Source organism: Chelonoidis abingdonii, chromosome 3 (assembly GCF_003597395.2).
Source record: "Chelonoidis abingdonii isolate Lonesome George chromosome 3, CheloAbing_2.0, whole genome shotgun sequence".
Classification (NCBI taxonomy): Eukaryota; Metazoa; Chordata; order Testudines; family Testudinidae; genus Chelonoidis; species Chelonoidis abingdonii.
In genome coordinates, this window is record NC_133771.1 from 38,052,458 (window position 1) to 38,079,900 (window position 27,443).

Consider the following 27,443-nt stretch of genomic DNA (forward strand, 5'->3'; position numbering starts at 1 on the left):
GTGTGAAAAATCAGGACAGTGGGTGGAGGGTAATAGGAGCTTATATAAGAAAAAGACCCAAAAATCTGGACTGTGCCTATAAAATCAGGACATCTAGTCACCCTACACCTATTTTGCACAGGTATCCAGAAGCCTCCATGCAGAGAAGAATCAGACCGAATGGAATTTCACTAGTATAAAACCAGTGCAAGTGAAAGGAGAATCAGGCCCCTAAGACTTACACCTTAGCAGACCATGAGCCTGATTCACCACTGCAAAATTCCAGTTTTACAGTGGCATAACTCTGTTGATGACAGTGCATTTACTGACATAAAACTGGAATAAGGCAGGTCTGAATTAGGCCCCAAATCTCCAAGGAAGATGTAGTCTCCGAAAGGGAAGCCAGAAGTGTAGTAGCACAGAGAGTGAGAGAGAGAGAGAGAGAGTCTAACACAAAGTCTTCTCTTTCATAGCAGGGTTGTTCTTTCTAGAATTAAGATAATGAGGACATACTTTAGGGAAGCTCACGGCATCTTGGTCGATCTGTGAATGCAGCAGATTAAATGAATTAATTTTTCCATTTTTGTAATTTGACCTGTAATTTTCTGAAGCACAAATATTTTCTCAGGTGCTCAAAGTTCTCTGTCGTTTTTTGTTAATGGTGAAAATAAAGCTCTTTAGAAGATGTTGTAAATCAAAGAAGAATATAGCTTTAAACTGTTTGCATGTTCTGTAGTTACTGAAATGAAAAAAGTGAGCTCATCTTTTTATTTTTTTGTTGAACTAATTTTCCTGTTATGCTGGTCTTGTGAAGCATGTTTCAAGAACAGCTTTGAATAGCAGGAATTTCAGAGTAAAGCTTTTGCATCTGCACACATTTTAATACACTGCCGGTAGTGGTGGTAATGGTGGTGATGATGATCTTTGAATCAGTCTCTATGGGTTAAATCCTTAAGCGTCTGCTTGGTTATTATTCAATTCTTACTCAGCCAAAGCACTCGCTGATTTCAGCAGAGTTTGTCTGCGTGAGAACTAAACAATGACTACATGAGTACATCCCATGTGAATAAAATGGGAGCTATTTGGAGGGGCTGAATGACCTAGTTCTGTACATTAATGCACTAGCCATCCAGCTTTAGAGACATGGATTCAGATATGTCTCTTGTCATACAAAAGGAAAGGTCCCAGTCTAGTCCCTGTTTAATGTACCTCCATTTTACAAAACCTCTTGATAATTTGGCCCATTATACCAAGAGTGTTGAAATTCAGAAGACAATTGCCTGGAAAGAATTTGGGGGTAAATTTTGCACCCATCTTGCTTAAGCCAGTGCTACCTATTCTTTACTCTCATGGTTTATCACTCCACCAAACCTCAACTTTACAAAGTGCTTACTGCTTAGGAGTTTCTTTTCCATATTTTTTTTCAATTTGCATCCTTATAATTTAAGATCTATAGAGAATTAAAATAAAGAGAAAGGGACTGATTCTGCCCTAATGCTTACACGTGTAGTAACTTCCATTGACTACAGCCATTTGACTGTGGGCAGAACTGGATCCCAGTAAAATTGAATTGACTTGCATAATTAGGGTCAAATTCTGCTTTCAGTTTTACTGGTGTAAATCTGAAGTACCTCATTTTTTTATTGGTATCACTGAGAGCAGATTTTGGCTCTTATGCTTTATTATATGTGACTAAAACTGTATTACACAATCACAATCCACACTTTATTACTGGACTGTTCCCAATCCACCTGTTACTATTGAGCTGATCAGTGTTCAGCATTTATGTATGGAGAGGATGTTGAGAGTTTCCTGCTTCACCATCACACCAGAGACACATTCATTATTAGATTCTGTAATTTCCATAACTCTCACCGTACAGTGTTACCTGTGTTAATGAGCATAAGGTCACGACATCTCCTTCCCTCATCAGACTTTATTGATTACATGTATTTTGAGGAATGCTGGTCGTTAATGAATCCTGGTTGGTTTTAAAATGGTTTCATATATACTGGGACTTGATTTTTTTTTCTTGCTTTCATACGCTGCTGTTTTCTCTTACTCTCCTTGTCAAGTTCTTGCCATGCATGAAAATGTTCTTAAGTGTCCTACACCAGGCTGCACAGGTCGGGGCCACGTAAATAGCAACAGGAATTCTCACAGAAGGTAAGGAAGCCATCACTGGACTATAGAGAGAACACTGCTTCAGAGCTGCAGCACTTCTGGCAGTCTGTTCTGAGAGTGTGTGTGTATATGTGTATGTGATTTTGTTCTTTTGTTTTAAAGATGGCAGATGGTGCTTAGTGTGCTTTATTTATTCATTTTGCATCATAAAATCCTTAAACTTATTTTACAATGTGAAGATACTTCTGTGCAGAATTAATTTGATTCATGTAAGATACTTTTTAAGCATCGCTTGCTTGTTTTTATTTATTTTTTTAACTTCACTAGAGTTGTATTAAAAGAAGCATATGACCCTTAAATAGAAAGTAATAGAAGAAAGAAAAATACTGTAAACACCATCAAGACCAGGATAGAGTTATGGTTCATATAATGTTCATCTTTATGAGTGATGACTCCATACTGCATGAAAAACTCCACTCTAATCATAAGAACAATTCTGTATGAATAAATAAGAGAGAGCATTTCAAGTACATATATATTACACAATTTAAAGTTTTCTATCATCCATGAGCTCAACCTGAAGTCCATATTTAGGCAAAAATTAATTTGAATTTTGCCTGAATAAGAAACAATATGGAAAAATACTTTTGATTTTCAAGATGAGGAAAGCAATAGAATTCATTGAAATTATTCTAGAAACCTGTAGAATTCCATAGAAAATGATACTTTTCTATAGAGTTTTTTAATCATCCCATAGAATCCTATAGAATGGACCTTATTTTCTGTTACATATTAGGGATTATTTTTTTAAAATCTATAGAAAAGTTATCATTTCTATTATATTATATGACTTTTCCATGAGCAAATTGAGGTTTACGTTGTAGCTTCCAATGGCAAAACCCAGGGAATGTAGGCAGAGAGCACAGAAAACTACCCAAGGTTCCCATTACTGAGCTCCTTTTAACATTCACTGCAGCAAGATGGCTTAGGAGACCACAAATGGTACTGGTGGTATAGTCCTCCACACTTACAGAGCTCTGGCTTCACCAAGAGTTCTATCTCAGCTCCATGGATTCCCTTGCAGAGGACCAATCTCTTTGGAATGCTCTGTGGCACCTCCTTCTTCTCTGGAACTATGCAGCCATTGGATGCCTCCCACTAATGTCATGCAGCACAAGCAGCAAAAGCTTCGAAAGGGACTCCATGGCAGCTAATGCTGCAACAGCACTAACTTCTGTTGGGATATCTGCTAGGATATCCCGGTGTCTGAAGAGGAGCATGTCACTGGAGAGCAGCTGCCGCGGGCACTAATCTGAAACTGTGTAGAGCCCCCCAACCTTTCCCCTGTGGAATTGAGACAGAGGGGTTTCCATTGGCACGCAGGAAGGAGTGGAGGGAGCATTCTGCTCACCTGTTTCTGCAGCTTTTGGGGCATTTTGCTCTGCTTTCTTTATTTTTTTTTCCCTTCCTTCCTTTTTTTCTTCTGTTGAGAGGGATGCATCTGGGCCTGAGTAAGATTTCAAGCTGAGCCCTTTTGAGAGGCACCTCTGTCTCTAGTTTAAACCCTCTGTGCCACAGAGTGCACTGATTTGTCTTTCACTTTAATTTCTTTTCCTGTGGAGGACACAAGGAGCTGCGGTCACATAAGCATGCAACAGACAATAACAAGAAAAAGATCCCTCCATTGTCAGGTCACAGGATTTTACAGATTCACTAAGAGCACCATCTGCTGGTACGAGGATATTTATTTTCCTCTGTTCTAAATCTTTTCCAGCAGAAGCAGACTTATTACTATCACTTCAAAAATAGATCAGCATTTGTAAATTAGAGTTCAAGTCCAGACGTCTTGGTTCTTTTCATGTTACATTATCTGAGACTAGAATGACCTTTAGTGGTTTAACTTCATGAATAAACAGCAAGAAAATATATTTTTGATATAGGTTTTAGAGACACTCAGTCAAATTCTCCACTGATTTATACCCCTCACAACCTAATTGAAGTTAATGAGGCTGAATGAGGTGTGAAGCAGCACAAAATTTCATCTGTATTGTGTTGACATTGAATAATCTTCATCAACCATTTCAGTGACAAAATGTGTATAAACAAAAGGGCCAAGTTCTGCTAACAAAGCCGCACCGTAAATTTTGGCTTATATTCTCCTCTTCCTAACTGAATGCCTATTAACTGACATCCATGATAGTCCTGCCTATATACAGTAGGAGGAGAAGAATATTGGCTATGATATCATCCATGCAACTTTGAAAGCAGAACGTTGCTCAAGGACAGGAAGTCTATTCTAGAGGAAATGTATGACAGAAAAGGTTCTGGAAACTTTTTTCCTCCAGATTCTTCCTCGTGCTGACTAAGGAGGAGAAGGAGTAATTGGATCAGTGCTATAATGTGAAATTGCTCAGGACAAGACAATTAAATTTCCTTTCTGTAATTGCAGCCTCTCTGGATGTCCTATTGCTGCAGCAGAGAAACTGGCTAAAGCTCAAGAGAAGCATCAGAGCTGTGATGTGTCAAAATCAAACCAGGCATCAGATCGGGTTTTAAGGTATTAGAAATCACTATAATACTTAATATTATGAAAAATTCATCACACATTAAGTTAATCTGAGCATTTATATTTATATACATTGTATATACATATATATCTCCCTTAAAGAAGAGTTTAGAATTAGGGCTTCTGGATCCAATTTTCTCAGCATTATTTCCCAACAAATTTGCATGGGGGTGGGCTGGTAATTATTTTGGCAAATACATGTAAAGCCTGAAAAGCTCATTTTTGTCTTAGGCATTGTTTGGTGTAAAGCTGACTGCTGGAGTGCAAAGTCTAAGAACAGTGTGAAAAAAAGTTGGTATCTTTTGGGAATAAACTAATATTTACCGGTAAGTCTTGTTTTCTTCAGCAGGCTTTTACTAGTAAATATCAGTTTAAATGAAAACCAGAAGCCCTACTTGTAGTACTAAATTGGCAGCATACCTTTTTATGAAAAAAATACCTGATTTAGTTTAGGTTCCAAAAACACTTAAGTGTTAGTTCATTGTCTCTGTTTTGCTCCCTCCCCCACAGAAGAGATTAAAGGAATGGAAATACTATTCCATTGGTTTAAAATTTGATGGAGGGAGGAGATTGAACTAATCTGGCATCATCACCCCCTCTCTCCATGCATTTGGGACTCAGCATTTATCCTATGCAGAATCCAGCTCTGCACTATTAAATGCACCTAGTGCTGGGCCAGATGTGGGCGGAGAAAACTGTGGCTTCTGGGGGATCTGAGAGTTTAGGGAGCAGTGCAAAGGCATTGGACTTCTGCATGAATGTACCAGCCCTATATTGATGCCCCAAAAGCTGCAGAATTTCACCATGGATATTATGATATCTGTGGATTAGATGGCCACATCCTTTCCTTCTTCCCGTGGGAGAATTTGAAGGACTTTCCACAACTTCCAGCACACAGAATTTCCTACGCCTCCCATAAATTTCTCTCTGTCAGGTTATCATTTTGACCTAAATTTGATAGGGTGACTTATAATGAATGTTTCTTACTGATATCAACATCTTTCTTTGAATATTCTCTCAGTACTTCATCAAATCTTGATGGCATTTTCCAAACCCTTTTGTTCTTGTGGTTGAGAAAACAGAACAATGTCCTACATCAGGAAAGCTAACTGTTATGTAGTGAATTTGAATTTTTGTTTTCCTTTTACCAAGTATTTTCAGTGGCTTTATCTGGACCAGACCCAGTTCTGGTTTCACTTTTTTCAGACACTGTCCCTGATACTTTATTCAAAGATAGTGCTTTTAATAATAATAATAATATCCATTGAACAAAATCATCAAATCTTTATTAGTAGGATTACACAGACCAAAAATGCAGTGGCTTTCACTGTTCTTTAGAGAGAAGTCATAGGAGTCAGATGCCATGCAGAGGAGGCTACTTTTCAAAAGCAGCATCTGGTTCTCTGGCAGTTCCTTGGATAGTTGTTTTGGCAGTTTTGCTTTTGCCTCTGGGTATGTCATGTGTTTTAGATCTTGTTAGACAGTCTGAGTATGACTGTCATCTCAGACACTATGTCCCTTTTACCTTTAACTCTTGGATCTATTTAAGATGAACATCCTAAGGGCTGTCTTATAAATTCCATGCACAATGATTGATTGGGGACTTTATGTGTTCCAAGTATAAATCCTGTGAACTGATCTTACACTTGTCTCCATCCCACTTGCATTCAAAATGTCTTCACTAATAAAAAAGTCAAATTCATAGGATTTTTGCTCTGCCAAAAATTTGGGGTTTGTTTTGAATGTGCGCTAGGTGAATTGTATTATTTTCTTAAATGAGCCTAAACTATATTGGGCTACACTGACTGAGGATCTGGCCCATTGTATTTTGTGAAAAGCAAAGAGAAATTTTCCAAAGGAACCCAACATACAAAAGAAAATCAAAGGGTATGGTATGAATTATGTAATTTCTTGGGTAATTTACACCTCAATCTCTTCTCTAAATTCTATGAAAATGAATTCATCTAGAAACACAAACTACTAAAAATATATTAGTATTTCTGTATTGTGTTCCACTTCATCAGCCAGCAAGGCATGATGGCTCTTCTGCTTGTGACTAAATTAGTGTTCCCCTGAATGCCCTTCCATTTTCTCATGTTATAATTGTGGGGGGGAAAAAAGAGCTTGATCCTCTGAGGTACTAAGCACCCGAAGTCTGCAGTTAATCACCCTAAACCTCTGTTATAATCAGTGCCTTTTAGGACGTTGAGCAGCTCGTAGGATTTGCTCTCTAGGGCCCAGTCATTCAACACTTTCTCACATGAGAATTTTAGATGGTACAGCCTAAGTCTGTATTAGCTTGCACTGGCCCCTTATGGTGCTGTGGGAGCTGCCTATTGAGTGTGGTGTGTGGAGCAGCCCCAGGAGTCACAGTTCCTGCCAAAGCCTTGCATGCAGGAGGCAGCAGGAGGCAGAGAGACTGGATGACAGTTCAGAGGCAAGAGGGATTGTGTGGGTGCCTCTTGCGGATCTCCCACTGAACTGTATATTGAAGAGGCGGACCCCAGCTTCTTTTGTGACAGAGCAAACCACATGCAAATAGAATCATAGACTCTCAGAAGATTAGGGTTGGAAGAGACTTCAGGAGGTCATCTAGTCCAACCCCCTGCTCAAAGCAAGACCACCCCCAGCTAAATCATCTGAACCAGGGCTTTGACAAGCTGGCCCTTAAAAACCTCTAAGGATGGAGACTCCACCACCTCCCTAGGTAACCCATTCCAGTGCTTCACCACCCTCCTAGTGAAAAAGTTTTTCCTAATATCCAACCTAAACGTCCCCCACTGCAACTTGAGACAATTGCTCCTTGTTCTGTCAACTGCCACCACTGAGAACAGCCGAACTCCCTCCTCTTTGGAACCCCCTTTCAGGTAGTTGAAGGCTGCTATCAAATCCCCCCTCACTCTTCTTTTCTGCAGACTAAATATTGTTGACAGAATTCAAAGGAAGCTCCATGAGTTGAGTGGAGATCCTAGTGCTGTTTTCTACTGGTCTTTGTCCTGCTCTAGTCCACCTTCCCAAAGAGAGTACATTATTATATAATGTAATTAAACAGGGAAGGAGAAACCCTTAAGTATTTTTTAAAATAAAACTTCACAAATTATATTGTTTTTAGTCACAGAATACATTTAGCACTATTATAATTGATTTATCCTAGGCTTTGCTCAAGAAAATATATATTGTTTGTCTGCTGGAAACAACGAAACCAACCAAATACAATAACATATTGCTGTCTCTTGAGTGCAATAAATAACTCAGATTTTCTAATCTGAACTATAAATTATGCACAGACACAATAAACTGAACTGCATCTAACAAACTGTACATATCTTTAATTTCTAGGCCCATGTGCTTTGTTAAGCAATTGGAGATCCCTCAGTATGGCTACAGAAACAATGTCCCCACCACCACACCCCGCTCCAACTTGGCCAAGGAACTAGAGAAATACTCTAAGACTTCGTTTGAATATAACAGTTATGACAACCATGCCTATGGCAAGAGAGCCATAGCTCCCAAGGTGCAATCCAGGGATATATCCCCCAAAGGATATGATGGTAGGAGGTGCACACTCTTATACATGAGAGACAAGTTTACAGTTAATAATGTTGTTGTATATGTCAACTTCATAAAAATAAGACATACCTTCATGTTCATACAGTATTAAGAGGAATGCTATTCACAGCATGACATTGTTATGTTTAAGTTATTTTTAAAGACTCTTTCTAAAAAGCATTATTTTATATGGTGCTTGCTGCAGGATTGTTGCACTGATAAGAGAACATCCTTAGCTATTCAGTTCTTGGGATGTATTGAGCCTGCAAAAAAACCTAAAGAGTAGAGCCAGCCTTGTGGCACAGTAGCAGTGTATTATGCTGCCATCTGGGAGACTTAGCCGCATGGGTTGCATTAGGAATCTTGCTCTTGTACAGTAGTTTAGGAAACTCATAAATGTAATGTGCTTGCTTTCTGGGGGTGAGAAGGGAGAAAACACAGATCTCATTGCACTTCAGCCCCCACTGATTGTCAATTACTTAAGGGTCCCTGCTTGCCTCATCCACATGAGTATTCCTGTTGAATTCAGTGTGAGAACTCGTGTGAGTAAGATGATTGGGATTTGGCTGAAAGTGGCTTTAACCCTTGTCTCTGAGGCTATTTCTCCTGAGCAGGAGCAAATGTGATGATGCTGGCTGGCTGGCAGAGGAGAGGAGTTGGATCAAGGAACAAAACCCGCTAGGGCCAAAGAATGAAGGGCTGGAGTTGTCCCATTTTGGGATATTCCAGACCTAACAATAATATCACAACATTCGCTCTTTTTCTTATGCAACATGGAACAATTTATTTTCTAGATAAATTCATCTTACAAGTTAAAGTGGTTGGGATTCCTCACTGACTAGCCTATGAAATCCCAGATTTTGTTTAGTAAATTAGGAATAAGTATGGGTTAATGGAACAGTCTCTGCTCTTGGCTCAAACAGACTCTGACTTAGAAAAGTAGATGAGTGGAAAAGGAGGGAATTGTAACAGTTGCTATCCCCATCTTTCTTATGTGTTTTGATAGGTAAGTTTTCCTATGAGATCAGTAAGCAGGTTGTCTCTCACTAGTAGAGAGGGTGGGAAAAGGCAGACATGTCTGAGTAAATTTGCCTTAAACTCTCCAGTACCCATCCTCAAAGTAACAACTTAATGGAGATAGATGGCTAAATTCTGATAAGTCAACAGGTTTGCACCAATAATTTTGCCTATTATGTACATGCTCTGTTTACTCGCTAGAAAGTCTATGAATATGTGTAAGTTTAGTGATCATGTTCTCAGATGTTGGAGTAAGCAGCAAGAATTCGTCCTGTTTGAGGCCCCATTTAGCAAAGCATTCAAGCACATGCCTAACTCTTATTGAAGTGAATAGGACCTAAGACCATGCTTAAAGCTAAGCACATACTTAATGCTTTTGCTGAATTAGGCCCTAAACAATGAAGGATGATAGGGAATTACTCTACTATCTACATATACCAGTGGTTCTCAACCTATCGACCATTGTGGGCCACGTATGCAGCTCTCTCTGTGTTACGTGGGCAGCATCCACACTATATATATTACTTATATTGTCCTGAGGAAATCACATAGGCCGCAGTTGTGGGCTGATTGGGCCTCAAGCAGCCCATGGGCTGCAGGTTGAGAACCATTGGCATATACACTCATCTCCCATTGATGTAAATGAGAGATACCTATACCTGAGGATGAAACCCCTTTGTCCTTGAAATATTATTGAGGCGAGCTTGTTTTGGATGTCCACATCTCCGCCAAAGAATGAGTATGGAGTAATAACAACATTTTAGGAATGTGTGGGTCGCTAAATTTCTTCTCCCCCACCGCAAAGTGGAATAGCATGTTGTCATTCCTAATGGGCTTACATACTTGCTGGGTGAAAAGCTGGTATTGTGTGTGCATGTGGCTGTAAGTATAAAAACATGGGGTGAAATATGGGGTGAATTTTTGGCCCCATTGAAATCAGTGGGTGGTTTCTCACAGATTTCAATGAGATCAGGATTTCCTCCACAGTTAAAACTAAAGTTCGATGGCCTTAGTTATTATGGGCATGAAAGGGAAGAAGTGATAACTTGCCAGTCTCAGGAAAAGATCTCTTCCTTAAGTAATGTTTTCCTTAAGGAACTTTGCAGTCTCTAGAGCAGAGCTGGGCAATTAATTTTTCAGTGAGTAGGAAATTCACCTAAAAATGCTTTTTTCAAGTCACAACAATTATGCACAAATTTGGGTTGAAAATGGTAAATAGTTTCTACTGAAAAAAAATAGGAAAAAAGAACATCAAAAATGTCAAAGCTGTTCATTTTGGCCATTTTGAAGTGAAATGTTTTGTCTTTGTTTTGAAAACATTTTGTTTTGATCATTTTCAAACATTGTGTTTTGACTTGTCATCTCAAAATGGCATTTTGGAATAAATATTCAGCAATGGGCTCTTCAGTCTAGCAGAGCAAGGTGTGACATGATCTAATGGCTGGAAGTTGAAGCATGACAAATTCAGACTGGAAATAAGGCGTACGTTTTCAATAGTGAGGGTAATTAACAACTGGAACAGTTTGCCAAGAATTGCTGTAGATTCTCCATCACTGGCAATTTTTAAATCACAACTGGATGTTTTTCTAAAAGATCTGCTCTAGGAATTGTTTTGGAAAAGTTCTATGGCCTGTGTTATACCAGAGGTCAGATTAGATTATCACAATGGTTCCTTCTGGCCTTTGAATCTATAAATGTTAGAAATTTAGCCTTAAAAAAAAGGGGCGGGATGAAAAACCCCAAACCCAAAATGAAGTATTAAAATGAAAGATGATAGTGAACTATTCTGCTGTCTATATACACACTCATCTCCCATTAATCTAAATAGAAGTTACCTGTATGTTTGAAGGGGGAATACACCCTTTTCCCTCCATTCAAATAGCATTGAGTCTAGCTTGGGAGGTCTATAGTATGAACCAACTGTGTATATTAGGGAAAAAAATTTTGTTTTGAAGAGGTGTTATACATAATCTTAGTAGATATTGGTAATTCATCAAAGGTTCATTCTGTCAAACACTCTAAGAGGAAAACAGAAATACATATAGTATTAAGGATCTGAAAAATGAATCACTTGATGTTTGAATCTTTTGAGGCAGCACCATGCATTGTACCACAGACCATCAGGAAAATGTCGTGGGGCTGATATATTCAACAAATAAATGGTTGTGAGTTGTATGGACTGTGTTCTTTTTTGTGTGTGTAAGCTTTAATAAGAATTACACAGGGGGAGGGCACTGTATGTTGTAGGATATGATACCCTGATGATGCTAGAGAGGGATCATTTTATAAGGAAGAGGGTTTGTTTGTTTCACTTTATTTTCCCTTTAGGAACAACGTCATAATGGGCTACATTATGGGCTTATTTTATATGGCAGTAATGATGAGAACAGCTGGACCCAGTATCTAGAGGAGTTCACAGGGCTCTGCAGTTGGGAGCTGCTCATGCTCAGGGATAGTGGAAAGCTTGTGCAAATTTGTTCCTCTCCCCACAAGTTGTCTAACAGTCCTCCCTGAATTCTCACCATCTCACTCCCTGGTACTGAGGCTGCTCAGTCCCTGAAGAGCTCCTATTGGGTTCAGAAAAAGTTTTGGAACTGTGATTAACTTAAAACAATAAAACTGGTACCAAGGCTGCTGGTGCTGGGTCTCGAGGATGCTGGAACTGGGTCTCATTCTCTCGTCAACCCCCTTTGTTTGGAAAAGACTGCATACCTTAATTTTGATGGGGCAGCTTCCATTCCCTAGTTTACTTAGCTATGGAGGAGCCTTTGGGATATTAGAGAAACACTTACCCCACTGTCATCATCCCTTATGTAGTTCATCAGGGGAAAGTCCGAATCTTGGAAATGCCTCTCTTGGAAGTGGAGCTGGTTGGAGCGGCTGCCTGAGAGCTATGTGGCTGTCATTGATGGAAGAGATGGCTTTCTGCTTTCTGGTTTGCCACTTGGCCACAAAGCATAATTGGATTACATAGGTCCCAGCCACCCTGCACCACAGCAATGCACTAAATCACAGTTTGGCCCAAAAGCAGAACTGCAAAATGTGTTTTATTTTGTATTCAGACAATGTCACTATTGTTCCCCTTCTCTGCAGATGGATTTCACTCTATCTTAATTCACTATAAACAAGAGTCCTGAATTTCTTTTTCAAAACTAATGTGAGGTAGATAATCCAGGCTGCATGAAATGTTTAAAAAGTGTACAGTGAAGGTCAAGCTAAAATGACCACAGCCATTCACGTATACTTAATACATATGTAATGATTTTCACCTTCAAAGTGTTTCACAAACAATCATTTATTAATCTTCACAACAAGCCGAAGATTAAATATTTTGATTGCCTTTCTATTAATGGGGAAAATGAAGCAGAAAGATCTTGTGATTTTATCAAGGCCACAGGGGGAGTCTGTGTCAGAGCCTGGAAGAGTTTCTTGTGGCTGATTCCATGTCGAAAACTCTTTATTATTCCTCCCTGCTTTCCTCACCCATTTCTCTCTCAGTCTCTGTATTGATACAGATATATAAAATGTCTTATATCATCTCATATTTAATTTAATTTTAATCAACTCTCAAATGTATAATATGGCTGCATTTTTGTTTTGCAAGTGATAGAAAAGGCATGTTATTCATTCATTTGAAATATAGTCCTAATTTTCCAAATTACATGTGCAAAGTGGTTGCTGTTAAAAAGTCAACATTTACTATGTCAACCGTGGTAACTGAGATACTGTATTTATTTCCTATTGTAAGTTTAGATAATTAGTTGAGTATCTTGGCTACCAGAATGTAGCAACCATGGATAAATGCTCGGTTTTTAGTGATCAGTATTGATTACTATTTTTTAAGAATGAAATTTGGTGTAAAATATGTTATGGGAAATAACTCACAGGATTATTATCTGTGAATGTTCAGAGAACAACAGTGATGCACACCTGTGTATTATATGGGTTTCCTGAGAAAACTCCTGCATCTGCTAAGAATTAAGCATTTTATTTCACTTACAATAAACAATGACTTCATTAACTTTTCCAAAAATGTACAAATGAAAGGGATGAAGTATGGAGTATAAGATAAATTCTGCATCAAACTCTCCTTTTCCACGCAGAATGTAGTCCATAAAGAGGCTGTGCTCAAGGGAGCAGGTTACTGCATGTATGTCTGCCGCAACTCACCTGAAGAGGTTGGCATAAATTGAAACTGTGGAGAAAGAGCTCTAACTAATGTGGGCCTTTATATAGGACTCTCTGTCTAGCAATTACGCACAATGACATGGCATTGCAACACTTCTATCATATTGTTCAGTATGATCTTTGCAAAATACAGAACTCGATTTTAAAGGGGAGAAATCACTATACCACGAATGCATATACGTGTAACTGCTGACATTGACTTCTAGTGTGTGGGCTATATGAAAATGTAGCAGCACTCTGGGTTCAGTATAGATCATTTTTTCTCAGTCATTTATTTAAAAAAAAAAGTGAGCCATTTATTTTGGGCCAGGAGTGGGTTGGTTTTTTTTTTTTTTAATTCCTTTGGCTATAAAATGTTAATGTTCTTTTTTTTTAAAAGCCAACAATATTGTCATGTTCTGTTTAAAGAAGAGAGGAATGAATTGTGCAGGCTTAAGCCTGCTGTAGTGCTGTAGTTCTTTCTTTAGCATCCATTGAGCCTTGCAGTGTGTGTCTGTCATTATATAGTTAAATACACCCTTGTAGCCTAATTATCAGAGGTGCTGAGTGTACACAATTCCTGCTGTTTTCAACAAGAAGCTTTTGGTGCTCAGCACCTCTAAAAATCACATTGTTGAACTTGTATTTTTTTTTCTGTTTATATTACATTTGCTTTAGCCTGTGAGGGCCCCACATCCAGATTTGGACAATGCCTGCCCCTTCATTCTATGGCCATCTTCTTTTTTTCCATTTTCTCCTCATCCTTTCCTTTCTAATGACAGCCCAGTACTTGCCCTTATTGCAGAATGGAGGAACACTTTGGTCAATTTGAGATTACCAAGGACATATGATTAGCACTCTGGCCCAGAGATCAAGCACGTTATCTTCCCAATGAGCTTGATCCCCACTAGCTCCAGGGAGTGGGATTCCTAAGCAGGACCGGCGCCAGGGTTTCTGGAGCCCTAGGCACCGGGCCATTTCGCCACCCCGCACGCTGGTCTCGCAGCTCCGTTGGAGCTGCCGCAGCCGTGCCTGCAGCAGGTCCACCGGAGCCGCGGGACCAGCAAACCCTCTGCAGGCACGGCTGCGGCAGCTCCACCGGATCCGCCTGCCACCCCCCAGCAAAATGTCGCCCCCTCCATAATCCTGGCACCCTAGGCAACTGCCTAAGTAGCCTAAATGCAAGCGCCGGCCCTGTTCCTAAGGTCTGTTCTGAATCTGGAGTTAGCCCAATTTGCTGGTGCAATACCACTAACGTGTCCTTAACAACAGTGAATGACCCAAACAGTTCCCAGTCCTCATACAAATAGGTAATCAGCTCTTACTATGGAATGAAAGGAGTGTTTCCCTGTGCCTTTGTTGGAATTTAATGCACAGTGTTTGTTTGCTAAATCTCACCTGTTTATCACTACTGTATCTAGTCACATCCTCTGGATTTATTTTTAATGGAATATTTGATACATACTCAATTACTTGTGTAAAGGACTCACACACAAAATCATAGAAACCTGCATCATTTCTGTTGTCTTTTTTTTATCAGTCACTGTGGCTCATTATAAAATTCATCCACAGTAGATTGTTTTTCTTGTCATTTATGTAATGTGCTAGTACTTTTGAGTCATCCTTGTCATATTTCTTCCCACAGCTAAACGTTATTGTAAGAATTCAAGCCCAACCAGCAGCACAACAAGCAGTTATGCCCCTAGCAGCAGCAGCAATATGAGTTGTGGTGGAGGCAGCAGTGCTAGCAGTACCTGCAGCAAGAGCAGCTTTGACTATACTCATGACATGGAGGCAGCACACATGGCTGCCACTGCTATTCTGAATCTCTCCACTCGCTGCAGGGAGATGCCTCAGAACCTCTCCACTAAACCTCAGGATCTCTGTGCCCGGGTAAAAATTAGCAATTATGTTTCTTGATGATGATACAAACCTCTGTACTGCACTAGATTTGAGCCCTGATAGGTTCAAGAGTAGCTTTAATGCCTCTTGCTTAATCTTTTTCTCAAAATGAACAAAAATGTGCCAGCTCTGCTAAAGCAGCAAAGTAAAAGATAAAGATGCAAATTACTCATCAGTAACTCTTGAAATCCAGATCAGTGGTTAGAGTTAAAATGGTGCTGATAAAATATATTGTTCTCTGTTTTAATCCTTCTCTTACCGAAGGGGTCTATAGTAACTATGGAAGCTATTTAGGTTGCTTAAGTGGCATTAATTGGACTATAGAATTTTTACTAACACTGTCTGATTTTTTATTGTAAGAAAGAGGTTGGTTTAATACTGTAACTTCATGTATAAATCACACATGGGCCCTAAGGTTTTATGATCTAGTACAAAGAAAATTTGTGGTATTGTACACAATATTGTCTTACTCATCCAGAATATAATTGTTCTCAAATAGATGCGTAATATGTTTGAAACAAACAAAAAATCCTCCAGTGCAGATAACTTTTAAGTTGCAGAACAGTAATAATGCAGTATCACCAACGCTCTATAAAGTGTTAGTAAATTCTCAATGTATTATTAATTGGCAACACTAAAACAAATAAAGTAAAAGGATGTTGATGTTAACCTTTATAAACAGTAGCATTATTAAAATTCATCCACATTGTAAAACTTTTATAAGAACCTTTTGATTTTGTTATAGCCAGATTAAATCTTGACTATTTAAAATACACCAGCAACCAATAAAGTGCTACCTATAGGAGGCCACTAGATGGCTAAATAGACAGATGCAGTGCAGGGGGAACAGTTTTGTTGTGCTTGTAGAAGAGCTTTTGAGCTGGCAGACATGTTCTGCTCTTCTCCAGATAAACAAAGGGTTTTTTTTCCTGTTGTTTTAAGCTTCTTGATCATACATAATGAGCTAACAATCTTACCAGTAGTTATTAGTAATGATCTTAATTTTTATGAATTCAGTAAGGTTAGTAATTTTGTTTTGAAATGCTTCCTTTTATATTAATTGATTTAATCCTATAGATGAGGGAATTCTCTTTGTGGCATGCAAATAAATGTGATTGTGCTCAGTACCAACAGAAATTGAAAAAGTTTGAGCAATAACCTTAAAAATATTGTGTGGCAAAAAAAATGTAATAAATCTAGGAAGATAAATACATTATCAAGCCTAAATTAATATCAGGGTAATAATCAGGAATAAATTATGGCAAAAAGTGTTTGTGTAGAATAATACTGTATAATCTATCAAGGCAATAACCAAAGATGGGATTTTCATTAAGTGTCTTGCTGCTGTTCTGTTATTTCCTCAAGAGGAAAGAGAGCTGCTAGACATCAGAGTAGACAGTAGCATTAACAGCAGTTTTGAAATCTAATTTCTGGTGAAGTGTTTTACTCTTGAAAAATTAAGGATTGGTTGGGTATTTTGCTTCCCTCCCTTCCATCTAAAAGCCCTCCCACTCCCTGGGGAAAAGAAAGAAGAAGAGGAAGATGATTTGAAGTAAATAATTCTTGATCTATTTTCAAGCCTAAAACAAAAATCCCAAACCTACTCACCCTATACTTCACAGTTCCTTTGTCGCTGCAGGGAATGTCGGTATCAGCTGTGTTACCCAAGCCAGCTGATTATATAGATAGTCTTTGGAAAGTTAAGATATATTAAACCTTAACATCTGTGGTGGAGGAACTGTGAGATTTGGATGCTTTTTCTCATAATATGAAGGTAGCAAACACAGTGTAAATCAACTTGCTTTAGTAACCAAAGCTCTTTTTTTCTAATTCTTTACCTGTTAGTGTTAGAAGAGCAAAGGATTCTGCTTTTTTTGATGCAACTTGCTATCTGTTTTTTATTGCTCTAATCATATAAGCAGGTCTTGGAAGGACTGGAAGTAGGCAGAATCATATAGAGGTTAACTCTGTTAGACTAACCTGTCAAAGAGTAAATCAGGGACATAAACACAGCAACAAAATACCTTTGGGGATTTCTCATTTCGCTGTCAAATTTTACATCTGTGTTTTGGGAGGATGGTTGTGGTTAGTGGGATGCCTCCCCTTTTCTTCCAAATATCAGATTAGCCTTTTATGAAGATATGAGTGAATCTACTTTAATAGCATTAATGTTGTATAACAGAATTATGCTACGTGTGGGAGGGGGCTTAATGCTTACAGTCTATGTAGGCATGATAAAACCTTTTATCATTCTACTAAGTAATCAGATTAAAAAACATAGAGAGGTGACATTTTGATAGTCAAAAGCTGAATTAACAATATTTTTCTTATTTTGACAGAATCCTGATATGGAAGTAGATGAAAATGGAACCTTGGATCTAAGCATGAACAAACAGAGACAGCGAGATGGTTGCTGTACCATTTTGACACCACTGGAGCCAATGTCACCACAACGACAAGCTGTGATGAATAATCGGTGTTACCAGTTGAATGAGAGTGACTGCTGGGACTTGCCAGTGGACTACACTAAAATGAAGCCCAGAAGGATAGATGAAGATGATTCCAAAGAGATTAATGTATGTCTTTTTCATCTAAGGGTCCTGATTGCAATCTGACGGTTTTACTTCATTAGATTTCTAAAATCTGAAAGGAAAGAGGAAACACCATGTGTAGGTAATAAACAAAAAATGGATAATTTTGCTGACAAGAGGACTTTCTGGTAGTTAATCGTTCAAAATATATCATGTTGGCACAAATATGATCGGTGACTAACTTCCATCCAACAGCACTTGAACTGTGAACGTGAATCATGTTTTCTAACAGCACTGTCTTGTTAACAAATATTTTCTTCTGTGAAGATGTTCTAATTTTCCAAATCTACCTTATTCCATCTGAGCAAGTTGACATAACTTTTTTCAATGTTGGTATCAAGTTTTTACCAGCTTTCCAAACAAGATACTCTTCTCAGATTAAGATTCAAAAGTGAAGGACTGAATATTTAAAAGTGTATTTATACACGCAGATCTACTTAAGAAGCACAGAGTACACTATAAGTTTTCCATTAATTTAGCTAACCAGGATTTTGTTGTCAAAGGCCTGCTCCTACGTTCCTTATGCATTCAGGAAAGTAGAAGCACAAAGCGTTAGGTGTGCTTTGGGATACACAATAGGGCCTTTATACCATTGTAATTAAATATTTTATTTCAAGAGTATTATGAAGGAATATGAGGTGTGATACACTCTAAAAACCTGTAAGCAGAAAGAGGTAAATAAAGAAAACTTGCTCCATAGTGAATTTATTTTAAATTTTAAAGCTTGTAAAATGTAGCAAGTGTTTTCAGTCACCTCTCTGAAAGGGTGGTCCTGACAGTTGTCAGACAGCTGCTTTTGGAGGGGTGGGGAAAGGAGTTGCTGGGAGCCTACTGTTTGTATTTGTCAGGTTTCAACTCTAGCTCACTGGCCTGTTTGCCATATTTATCGCATTGTAATCTAGACATGATTTTACAATCCCAGACTTTGTATAGCAATATTTTTTCTCTTGCTAAATCTACATTAGAATTCTTATCAACCATGTGTAGCAAGATCTCTCTCCAATTTATTTTAATTAAAATATAGGATGGCGTGATTTAAAAAATAAACATAGAGACATGCAATAAAGTGATATTTGCTTTATATACATTGGGTGCAATCCTAGCGCTGCTGAAATCAATGCAGGCTTTGCCATTGACTTGGTTGGGGCCAGGATTTCTCTCATTATCTAAGAAATGGGAAATATTAAATACAGTATAGCATTGACTGAAACAAGCAGAATCATTCTTTATTCTGTTGCTCACAGCACCATCTGCAGGGGTATCTGCATCAGTGCTTTCTGCCATGTCTTCTTCACTTCTGAAATTAATGCTTAAGTTTCAAATATAAAAAGGCTAAATCCATCAGTAAATTTAAATACAAAATTATATTTTGCCAGGCAGATCCATTGAGGTTTGCCCCAGATTGTGACACTACATGTGTGTTTAGCAATTGGCTGCCTAACATCATTCCTGATTCATTTTTTGGGAGAATGCTTAACTATTTAAAAATGTTATTGAAGTTGGCATTTTGATGGATAAGATACTATATTTAGGCTTTGTTTTTCTTGGCTGTGGTTTGTAAAAACTTATGACTTTGGAAAAAAGTATTGATTCTTGTGAAAGAGAATAGTAGTTGACTGTCAGAGGCAGCTGCTGATACAGTTGGGAATAGACACTATACAAGAGAGAATATCTGATTTTTGCCTCTTTCTCCTCAAGTTAAATAATCTAATTCTTTTTCACGTGTTCTAAAGTGTGCATTGAAATGTAAAGGTACTATATAAAGGTCTAGCAGGTGAGAAAAAAAGGTAAAATGATGTCAACATTTTTCTGATTGAGTGGAAGTAATGGAGGCGATATGTCTTATAACTGTGCATAGCATTATTTGTTGTGTATATTGCAGCCTCACCTAAATGGGACTAATACCCATATGTTTGCCTGCAGCCAGAAGACTTGGATCCTTTCCAAGAGGCACTTGAAGAACGAAGGTATCCTGGTGAAGTTACAATCCCAAGCCCTAAACCCAAATACCCTCAGTGCAAAGAGAGCAAAAAGGATTTAATAACGTAAGCATAATGTGAGGTGAAATTATTTTTTCTCTTTTTAACCTTTTCTCTTTGTCTTTTTTAAACAAACGAGTAATATAGCCTTGCAGTATGAGCATGCGACATTTGCAGCATATAAATGTTTCCAACTGCCAGTTAAGTAAAGTGATAAGCTAACATGTATTTGCTTGTTCTTAATGATGCTATATTGTACTGAGATGCCATTTTCATTTAACGCTGTTCATTTTTCAGCTTTTTGATAGGATGCTTAAATCCCCTTGCAGTCATTGCAGCTAAACTGGAAACAATGAAACTTTTAAAAGTTTTTTTTTATTTTTTTAAACATACTTACTATTTTGGCTGTTTTTGTTTTTGTTTGGTGGCAGATGTCCAACACCAGGGTGTGATGGGAGTGGTCATGTGACTGGTAATTACGCCTCACATAGAAGGTGTGACTTCATTTTTTTCATGGTGGATTCTGTCTTTTCAATTTATTGTTTTCAGCTTACCTCAACAATGCTGTCAAAGTAAAAATGTTGAACTATGTGTTAACCCTTTGAGTAATATATGTTGATATTAAAAGCATGCTAATTTGTGTGTTGTATAAACGTCTTTTATTTTTAAATAGATTACTAAAACTTTCAAAGTTTTCTTAAGCTTTTTGAGTAGTTAACCCAGGGATCACAAGTATTTTTTGTTACATTTTACTACTTTGTAAAAACAAAAAAAGTTCATTTACATTATGTAGTACTGGAAGTAAAATTTATATCTAAATATATTCAGAGGGTTAACTATATTACAAAATTCAATATTACAGCACTTGCCCCATCGCTTTTCTGCATTACAATTTTTAATTTTTATTTTTTATGTTGTGATTGTTTGGGAGAGTTTAACTTTTAAGGAGGTTGACTTACTTGGATATCCTGCCATGTCTTACAGTCTTTCTGGCTGCCCCTTGGCTGACAAAAGCATTCGAAGTATGCTGGCCACAAGCTCACAAGAACTCAAGTAAGATATAAACAAAATCATTCTGTTTACATATTTATTTGCTCAGCAACCGCATGTAATTATGACAGATGCTAGATATGCTATTTGGAAAAGTACTAGCTAATGTACAGGAACTGACCCATGCTTGGAATTTCCACTGAAACCAATAGGAGATCCAGGCAGTGATTGGGGCTGTAAAGAAGTCTATTTCTTTGTTTTCTTTTGTGCATAGACTACACGTTAAGGATGGGCAAGTTCAGAAATTTTGCAGTCCCAGTCTGGACAAGCATCCAAATTTGGGATCCCTACTCAAAGTTTATCTAAACTATCTAAGTCTCTTGAAGTTATCAGTCTGAGCTGAAAATGTTAAGAGAATAGATTGATGAAACTAGTCTTATTCCAAAATTGGCAAAGCAATTATCTGACTATTTCAGAACCTCAAGGAAGATTTATTTCCCAAAAAAGAATTAAAGGTCCATGCTTAGGTGTAAAGAGGAGATCGGTGTTTTGTTATGGAATCTAAACCAGTTCGCCTATCCCTAATTCATGTATTGGTCTCCCCAGGTTTGTATCACTGTTATCAGCCTAATGCATTGCCTCATTTAACTAACTTTTTCTAGAGGTTTTTTTTTGCTAGTCCTCTGCATTTTTTCTTTCTACAAAGTAATGATTTCCTTTCAATACTTCAGAGTGAAAATTGTAAGCAATGGACATTAGTTTATTAAAATATTATGTTGAATTATTCAATTCAAATATAAAGAAAATTCTGTAGTTTTGTTTATGCTGAAATAGGATCTTTTACTATTGGCAGCAATAAATATATTTATATATGATGAGTTACTCTATTCTGATTTTTTTTTTAAAATAAAAAATCTAGGTTATACAAATGCTCTTTGTGGTTGTAGTGAGAAGTCCTACCAAGAATTCTGTAACCTCCTTCAAAAATGTGCATGTTCTGTTTTGGTCAGCAATACTACAGGTCCAAACTTACTCTTCTCCTGCAGCCAAAGCTTTGTCTAAAACTATGCACATGGAAATGCTGCAGGATTGGATAATTATGTGGCATTCCTCAACATACTCCAAATACATAGTACAGAGGGACAGATATTTAAAAGTAAGAGGCAAGAATGGGAAAGGACAGCATGAACAAATACTTGGTGATGATTCTTGACCATACTGAGGAGTATTCCAAATGTGATTGGGCAGGGGGCTACCTTTGCTGCCATGACTAGCATTTTCTTGAGATTCATACATGCATTGTTGGGAGTACAGACCCTAAAGCCTAGGAAATGTTTCAGAAAGTCAGCTGCTAAGGCAGATTGCTCTCTAGATTTGTCTAACATAGACAGTGAGTTCTCATAAGGGGTAAGAAACTCACTTTGCCTAATTTCAAGTCCACTCCAAATTCACAGGTTTGAATACTCAACTCAAATGTTTGGGATCCCATTCCACTTAAAGACTGTGGGATGTGTGGGGGCAGGAAGGGGCCATGCAGGGGAAAAAGTCAAATGAAAGCAGAGAGTGAGAAATAGAGTAAAGTGAGGGCAGAGTGTTTCTTGGGCTCAGAACCACATGGTGGGTGTGCAAGAGACTATCTGAAGCCACAGTGGCTGGAGGCATCATGCCTGCACAAGGCAAGCACAGACAGGATGACTGTTGGGGGAACAGGGACAGTGTGTTTACTATAGGTTCTTGCTGCTGGTTTAGAAAAGGTGCAACATACACAGCCCCCACTTGTGCTTGTGTCGCATTAATTACAACACTACGAAGAAGCTCCTTCTTATGCCCTACTGCCTCTTCTTCCCTCCCAAGCATCCCAGTCTACTTGCCCAGCAAGTTTTAATCTCACCCCTTCAGTCCTCCACTTCCTTCCACTCCTGGCTTTTTATCTGATCTGTCTCTCTTCCTGTCCTGGCCTCCAGTCATCCCCCACTCATGTTTCTTGTCCCAGTCTCCCTCCCTGAGCTCCTTGACAAATCTCTGTTTCCCCATCACAGTTCTTTGTCCCAGGTTCTTTGCCCAGCTGGTGTTTGTGTTCCCCCAGCCTTGGCTCCTCATCAGATCTGTCTCCCCACTCACCTCCTTCCCCCTTGCATCGTCCTCTTCATGGCTCCCAGTCCAAGTCTCCACCCCTGGTTCCCAGTCCCAGTCTTTTTTGTCCAGCCAGCCACAGTTTCCTTCTCACCCCCTCCCCTGCCAGTCTCCACTCCCAATCACACCCTCTTCATAATCTTCTTTTTCCAGTCTACTCCCTGGTCTGGCTTCCGTCCCCTTTACATTTGAATCAGGCAGCTACTTGGGCCTAGCAGGGAGAGGGTATTGAGCCTAGAGGAGGGACAGTTTAGATGCCTAAACCTGGGATGGTCTGCAGCAGCACAGAGGTGCAACTGAAGGGAAAATCCTACTCAGCCCTGGGCTAGAACATGTCCAATATAGATGGAACCATCAGGGAATTTAGTTGCTAAGATCTATGAAGTCCCTACAGAGCATGTGCAAACTGCAATGTTGAAAGGCTTATAACTAGCCACATTTGAACAGGTTTTCATAGGGATGCACAAGGCACATTCCTGACACAAAGAGCACTCTCTTGCCAAACATCAAGTCTCTGCTCCAAAACATGGGTGCACTAGAACTTTTCAAAGAAAAAGGCACCAGAACTTTTTTTAGCATGACCAAAAAACAATGTATTTTTCCTGTGCATCATACTTGGAAACAACTAAACTGACTTGGCTGAAACATTTCAGAAAAGTTCGACCTGAGGCAGATACCTAGCATAGAAAATTTCAGCCCAGTGGGTTAAATTTTGGCAAAGGTATAAGAGTCTGATAATGTGATGTGCTGGGCAACCTTAATAAAAGACAGTTATGCATGCCCACCTGTAATTCATATATGTGAAAGTGATATTCATTTGACCAATGAATTTATCATTCACTTTTGTTCTACCCTATTACCACTAATGCATCTTCTTTGGGCTAGTTCTAACATTCCTAACACCTGAACAGTATCAAACAGCTGCCATTTTTTAAAAAGCCAAACTGCCAGAGAAATGTTTCCTTCTTTCCGCAAACTGTAGAATTTCCCTCAAAAAAATTACACCTTCCTGAGCCCCAGAATAGGTAATATTAATTTGTGTGCCAATGATAGGTCGAAGGGTTGGTATCTCTCATCCCTGTAAGGCTAATAGCTTGCATACTATCGCATTGGAAAGGAGAGATTCCCAGCTTGCTTTTAGCACTTGCTTCCTGCCCTGGAAAAGCCCCAAATAGCAGAATTTAACTATAGGACATTTTTATGTATAAAAAGATCTGTTTTAGGGATTTTTGAAAGATATAAAGAGAGAAATATTAAAACTAATGTTTTATATCATATTTAGTCTAGCTATCAAATTTTCAGAATTCCTCTCCCTCTAAGCCTGAAAAAATGAACAGATCTTAACAAAGTTACTAAGTCTATTGAATATATAGAAAAATGAAGAAATGAAATCCAATAAAATGTTTTAAATCTCTAGAGCATTTGTAAATTATTTTTTTCTAACACATGATACAGAATACATGATATTGTAGTATGATATAAGGATTGTATTGCTGGATTGCGCCATTTGAGATGACTGACATAACTCACTCGGCTTTGCCATTCATGGGTAATGTGAATAATCTTAAACTCATGTGGATAAAACCTTTATATGGCGTTCTACAATTATGTATTCTCTGTCTCTCTGTGTATATATACAATTATAAAACACTCACACAAATATGTGTAAAGTAATTTCCACTGGAATTCTGTCAGGACTCCATGCCTAGCATACTTGTGCAAAAAGGGCAATGAGATATTTAATGAGCATTATTGGTTGTATATCTGCTCTGGAAGGCAGACTTCCAAATTCACCACCCTAGACACTACCCACACTTTTTGTCACACAAACTGTGTGTCATGAACAGTTAAGCATGTTTATTTGCTGTTCTCCACCTGTGTTTCAGTTTTTCTTTACCCACATCCCCTAAATAGACCAAACTATTCATAAAGGTGAAATTCTACAAGCATTTCTATAACCCAGCACACTTTTGTGCTGGGATCTGCACTCGCTCTCAGTATGAGTTTGGAGGGGTACAAGAGAGTTAGGTAGTATAGAGCCAGTATGTATGTGCAAAAGGGAGACAAATCATTGGTTACTTAACTCGTATTGCAGCTTTTGCAGAATTGGTTGACATATTTGTACATATTGAACTCACTCCTCTCCCTTAGTCTTGCTCCTCCTCTTTTCCTCTCCTTCATGAGGAATAACCAACCCAGGAAGAACTAACACAATTTTTTTGTCTCTCGTCTGTCTGGGAGTGGATTCCCTGAGCTGGTCCACTTGTTCCTTCAGCACCTCTCTTAGTATCCTATTTACTTATATTTTTATATTTTTTACTTATATATATATATAAAAAATTCCCCTCTCACCCCTATGGGTGGTATGTGTCTTCCTCAACCTCGGGTCCTCTACCAGAGGCCTTGGAGTTTGAGGGTTCTGCGCAGTATCTTAGCTGTTCCTAGCACTGCACTCTTCTGGACAGAGAGCTCTGATGTTGTTCCTGGGATCTGTTGGAACCTGGGATTGAATGGAATGCTACTACAACAGTAGACCTAATGAGAGGGAATATGAAGACGTATAAAAGGGGTACTTGGATGAACAAAAGACCCTACATCCACACCTTACTGAGACAACAGCTAGTTACCAACGCTTCAACAATAGTAAGAGGAAGCTGCTCTCACAGCTTGAGATAGACCAATCCACATTACATCCCGAGACTCAAGAAGACTGGAAGAACTAAGGTGGATGTGCAGCCCACACAGTGAAGCTGACACTTCACTCCACCGCCTCCATATGCAGAGCACCAGCAGCTGATACTGGAGGCATAAGATCATGTGGAGAAACTAGCTACAGTCAATCCTCGAGACGCAATTACCAAGGACTGCAAGTGGGAGAAGTCACATCAGATAGTATGTTCAGAAGATGCCATAAGCCCTCAGTGACCAATCCTACGACTACCACGATACTCAAAGACAATGAACTGGTAATACGAATTACAGGCCTCTGTAATCCTGGAGATGCTTGCTACATCGATCACCGCCAGCTTGTACACTGGAATGAGCGTTGGGATCCAGACCAAGGGGACGATTCGGAGGGGCTTAGTCAGCGTGGTGACCTCGAGAGTAGTAGAGATTAAGGATAAGACTGCGGCTACTCTGAAAATACAAGGATCTGACTGCCATCTGAAGGCCCTAGAGAGCTGCTAACAACAGGCTCACAGCACTAGCTATCGGCTAGGGTCACTAGAAAGCAAGGCAAAGTATGCCTGTTTCTCCAAAGAAACCATCCAAGGTGTTACTCAATGCAGTGGCACAAACACAGGGCTCCAAGCAGCGATCGCGTCTCGGACAGACATATGGGAGAAAGGAAGAAGACTCATAACACCAAGTGCACAAGTGGCTTGGCAGGACCTGAAGAACAGAGCACAGCACATCTCCAGGACCAGAAGCCCAGCTCACCACACAGTAGAAGCATCAGCAGCAGCTGAAGAACATGAAGAGGCTGACAGCACGCTGGAGCAGCAACAGTGAATCCACACCTACTGGCTAACAGAAACTCAGCAGTGCATGAACGCCTAGCAGAAGAGTGACCCAGCTGCTAGCAAGCAGGCTCCACCCAAACTGGCTAACACTAGGAAGGACAGTGCAGATCATGAAAGACCCCTGCAAGGGGACAGAACCAGTCCAACTACCGGCCAATACCTGCCTCCCCAACAACATGGAAAGTCCTGAATCAGGCATCATAGGCTGCGCAAGCTACAGGACCACATGGGCCAGTACATGAGCACAGCTCAGAAGGGCTATTGGGAACAACACCAAGAGGGCTCAAAACACCAGTTTGCTCATAGATAGAGCAGTTGTCGCCCAAGGACTCAAGGTCTAGACAGATCCAATCCTGAGCACCGCCATGGATTGGACTACAGGAAAGCTACGATCAATGCCGCACACGTGGATCGTGTGAATGTCTGGCGCTATACAAGTCACAGGACACTGGACTTCCTCAAGAACGTCAATGGACATGGAAGACAACTAGAAGTCAACTCAAGGCAGCTTGCCCCACAAGTGGCGCATCAAGTGTGGCAATACCCAAGGTGATGCACCTGGTCCCCGCTGCTGTCTGCATAGGCTTCAACGCCCCTCAGCCAGATAATCCACAAAGGACTGGATACGGGTACGAGGTTCAAGGAGTGGAACCTAACATCAGCCGCCTCTTCACATGGATGGACACTCCAAGCCTGTACTGCTAAGAATGACGAGACATTCGACTTGACTATCCACGCTGACGCGGATCTACAGTGAGAATAAGATCCGGGATGACTCATTACCCGGACTGGAGAATTGGTGGCTGGAATGGTAGTGAAGAGAGGAAGGTAGTCAAGACTGGAGTCGGGGTGGAACTACCAGCGGCCACATAGGCAGACATACAGACCAGCTACAAGTACACTTGGGCATCGCCACAGTCAC

General features: G+C 39.3%; 1 protein-coding gene across 15 annotated transcripts in view; it reads left to right on the plus strand.

Annotated features, from left to right (window-relative positions):
* MYT1L (myelin transcription factor 1 like) overlaps positions 1-27,443 on the plus strand; it is a 383,199-nt gene that overhangs the window by 282,729 nt on the left and 73,027 nt on the right. For 9 of the 15 annotated variants that reach the window (XM_032791093.2, XM_032791090.2, XM_032791099.2 and 6 more), the window contains 8 exons: positions 2,055-2,145; positions 4,553-4,660; positions 8,009-8,220; positions 15,048-15,295; positions 17,644-17,880; positions 19,819-19,940; positions 20,306-20,368; positions 20,859-20,927. In XM_032791093.2, the coding sequence (XP_032646984.1) occupies positions 2,055-2,145; positions 4,553-4,660; positions 8,009-8,220; positions 15,048-15,295; positions 17,644-17,880; positions 19,819-19,940; positions 20,306-20,368; positions 20,859-20,927 (1,150 nt within the window). The remainder of the gene's footprint in view (positions 1-2,054; positions 2,146-4,552; positions 4,661-8,008; positions 8,221-15,047; positions 15,296-17,643; positions 17,881-19,818; positions 19,941-20,305; positions 20,369-20,858; positions 20,928-27,443) is intronic. The other 6 variants (XM_032791100.2, XM_032791101.2, XM_032791103.2 and 3 more) reach the window with 2 other exon arrangements.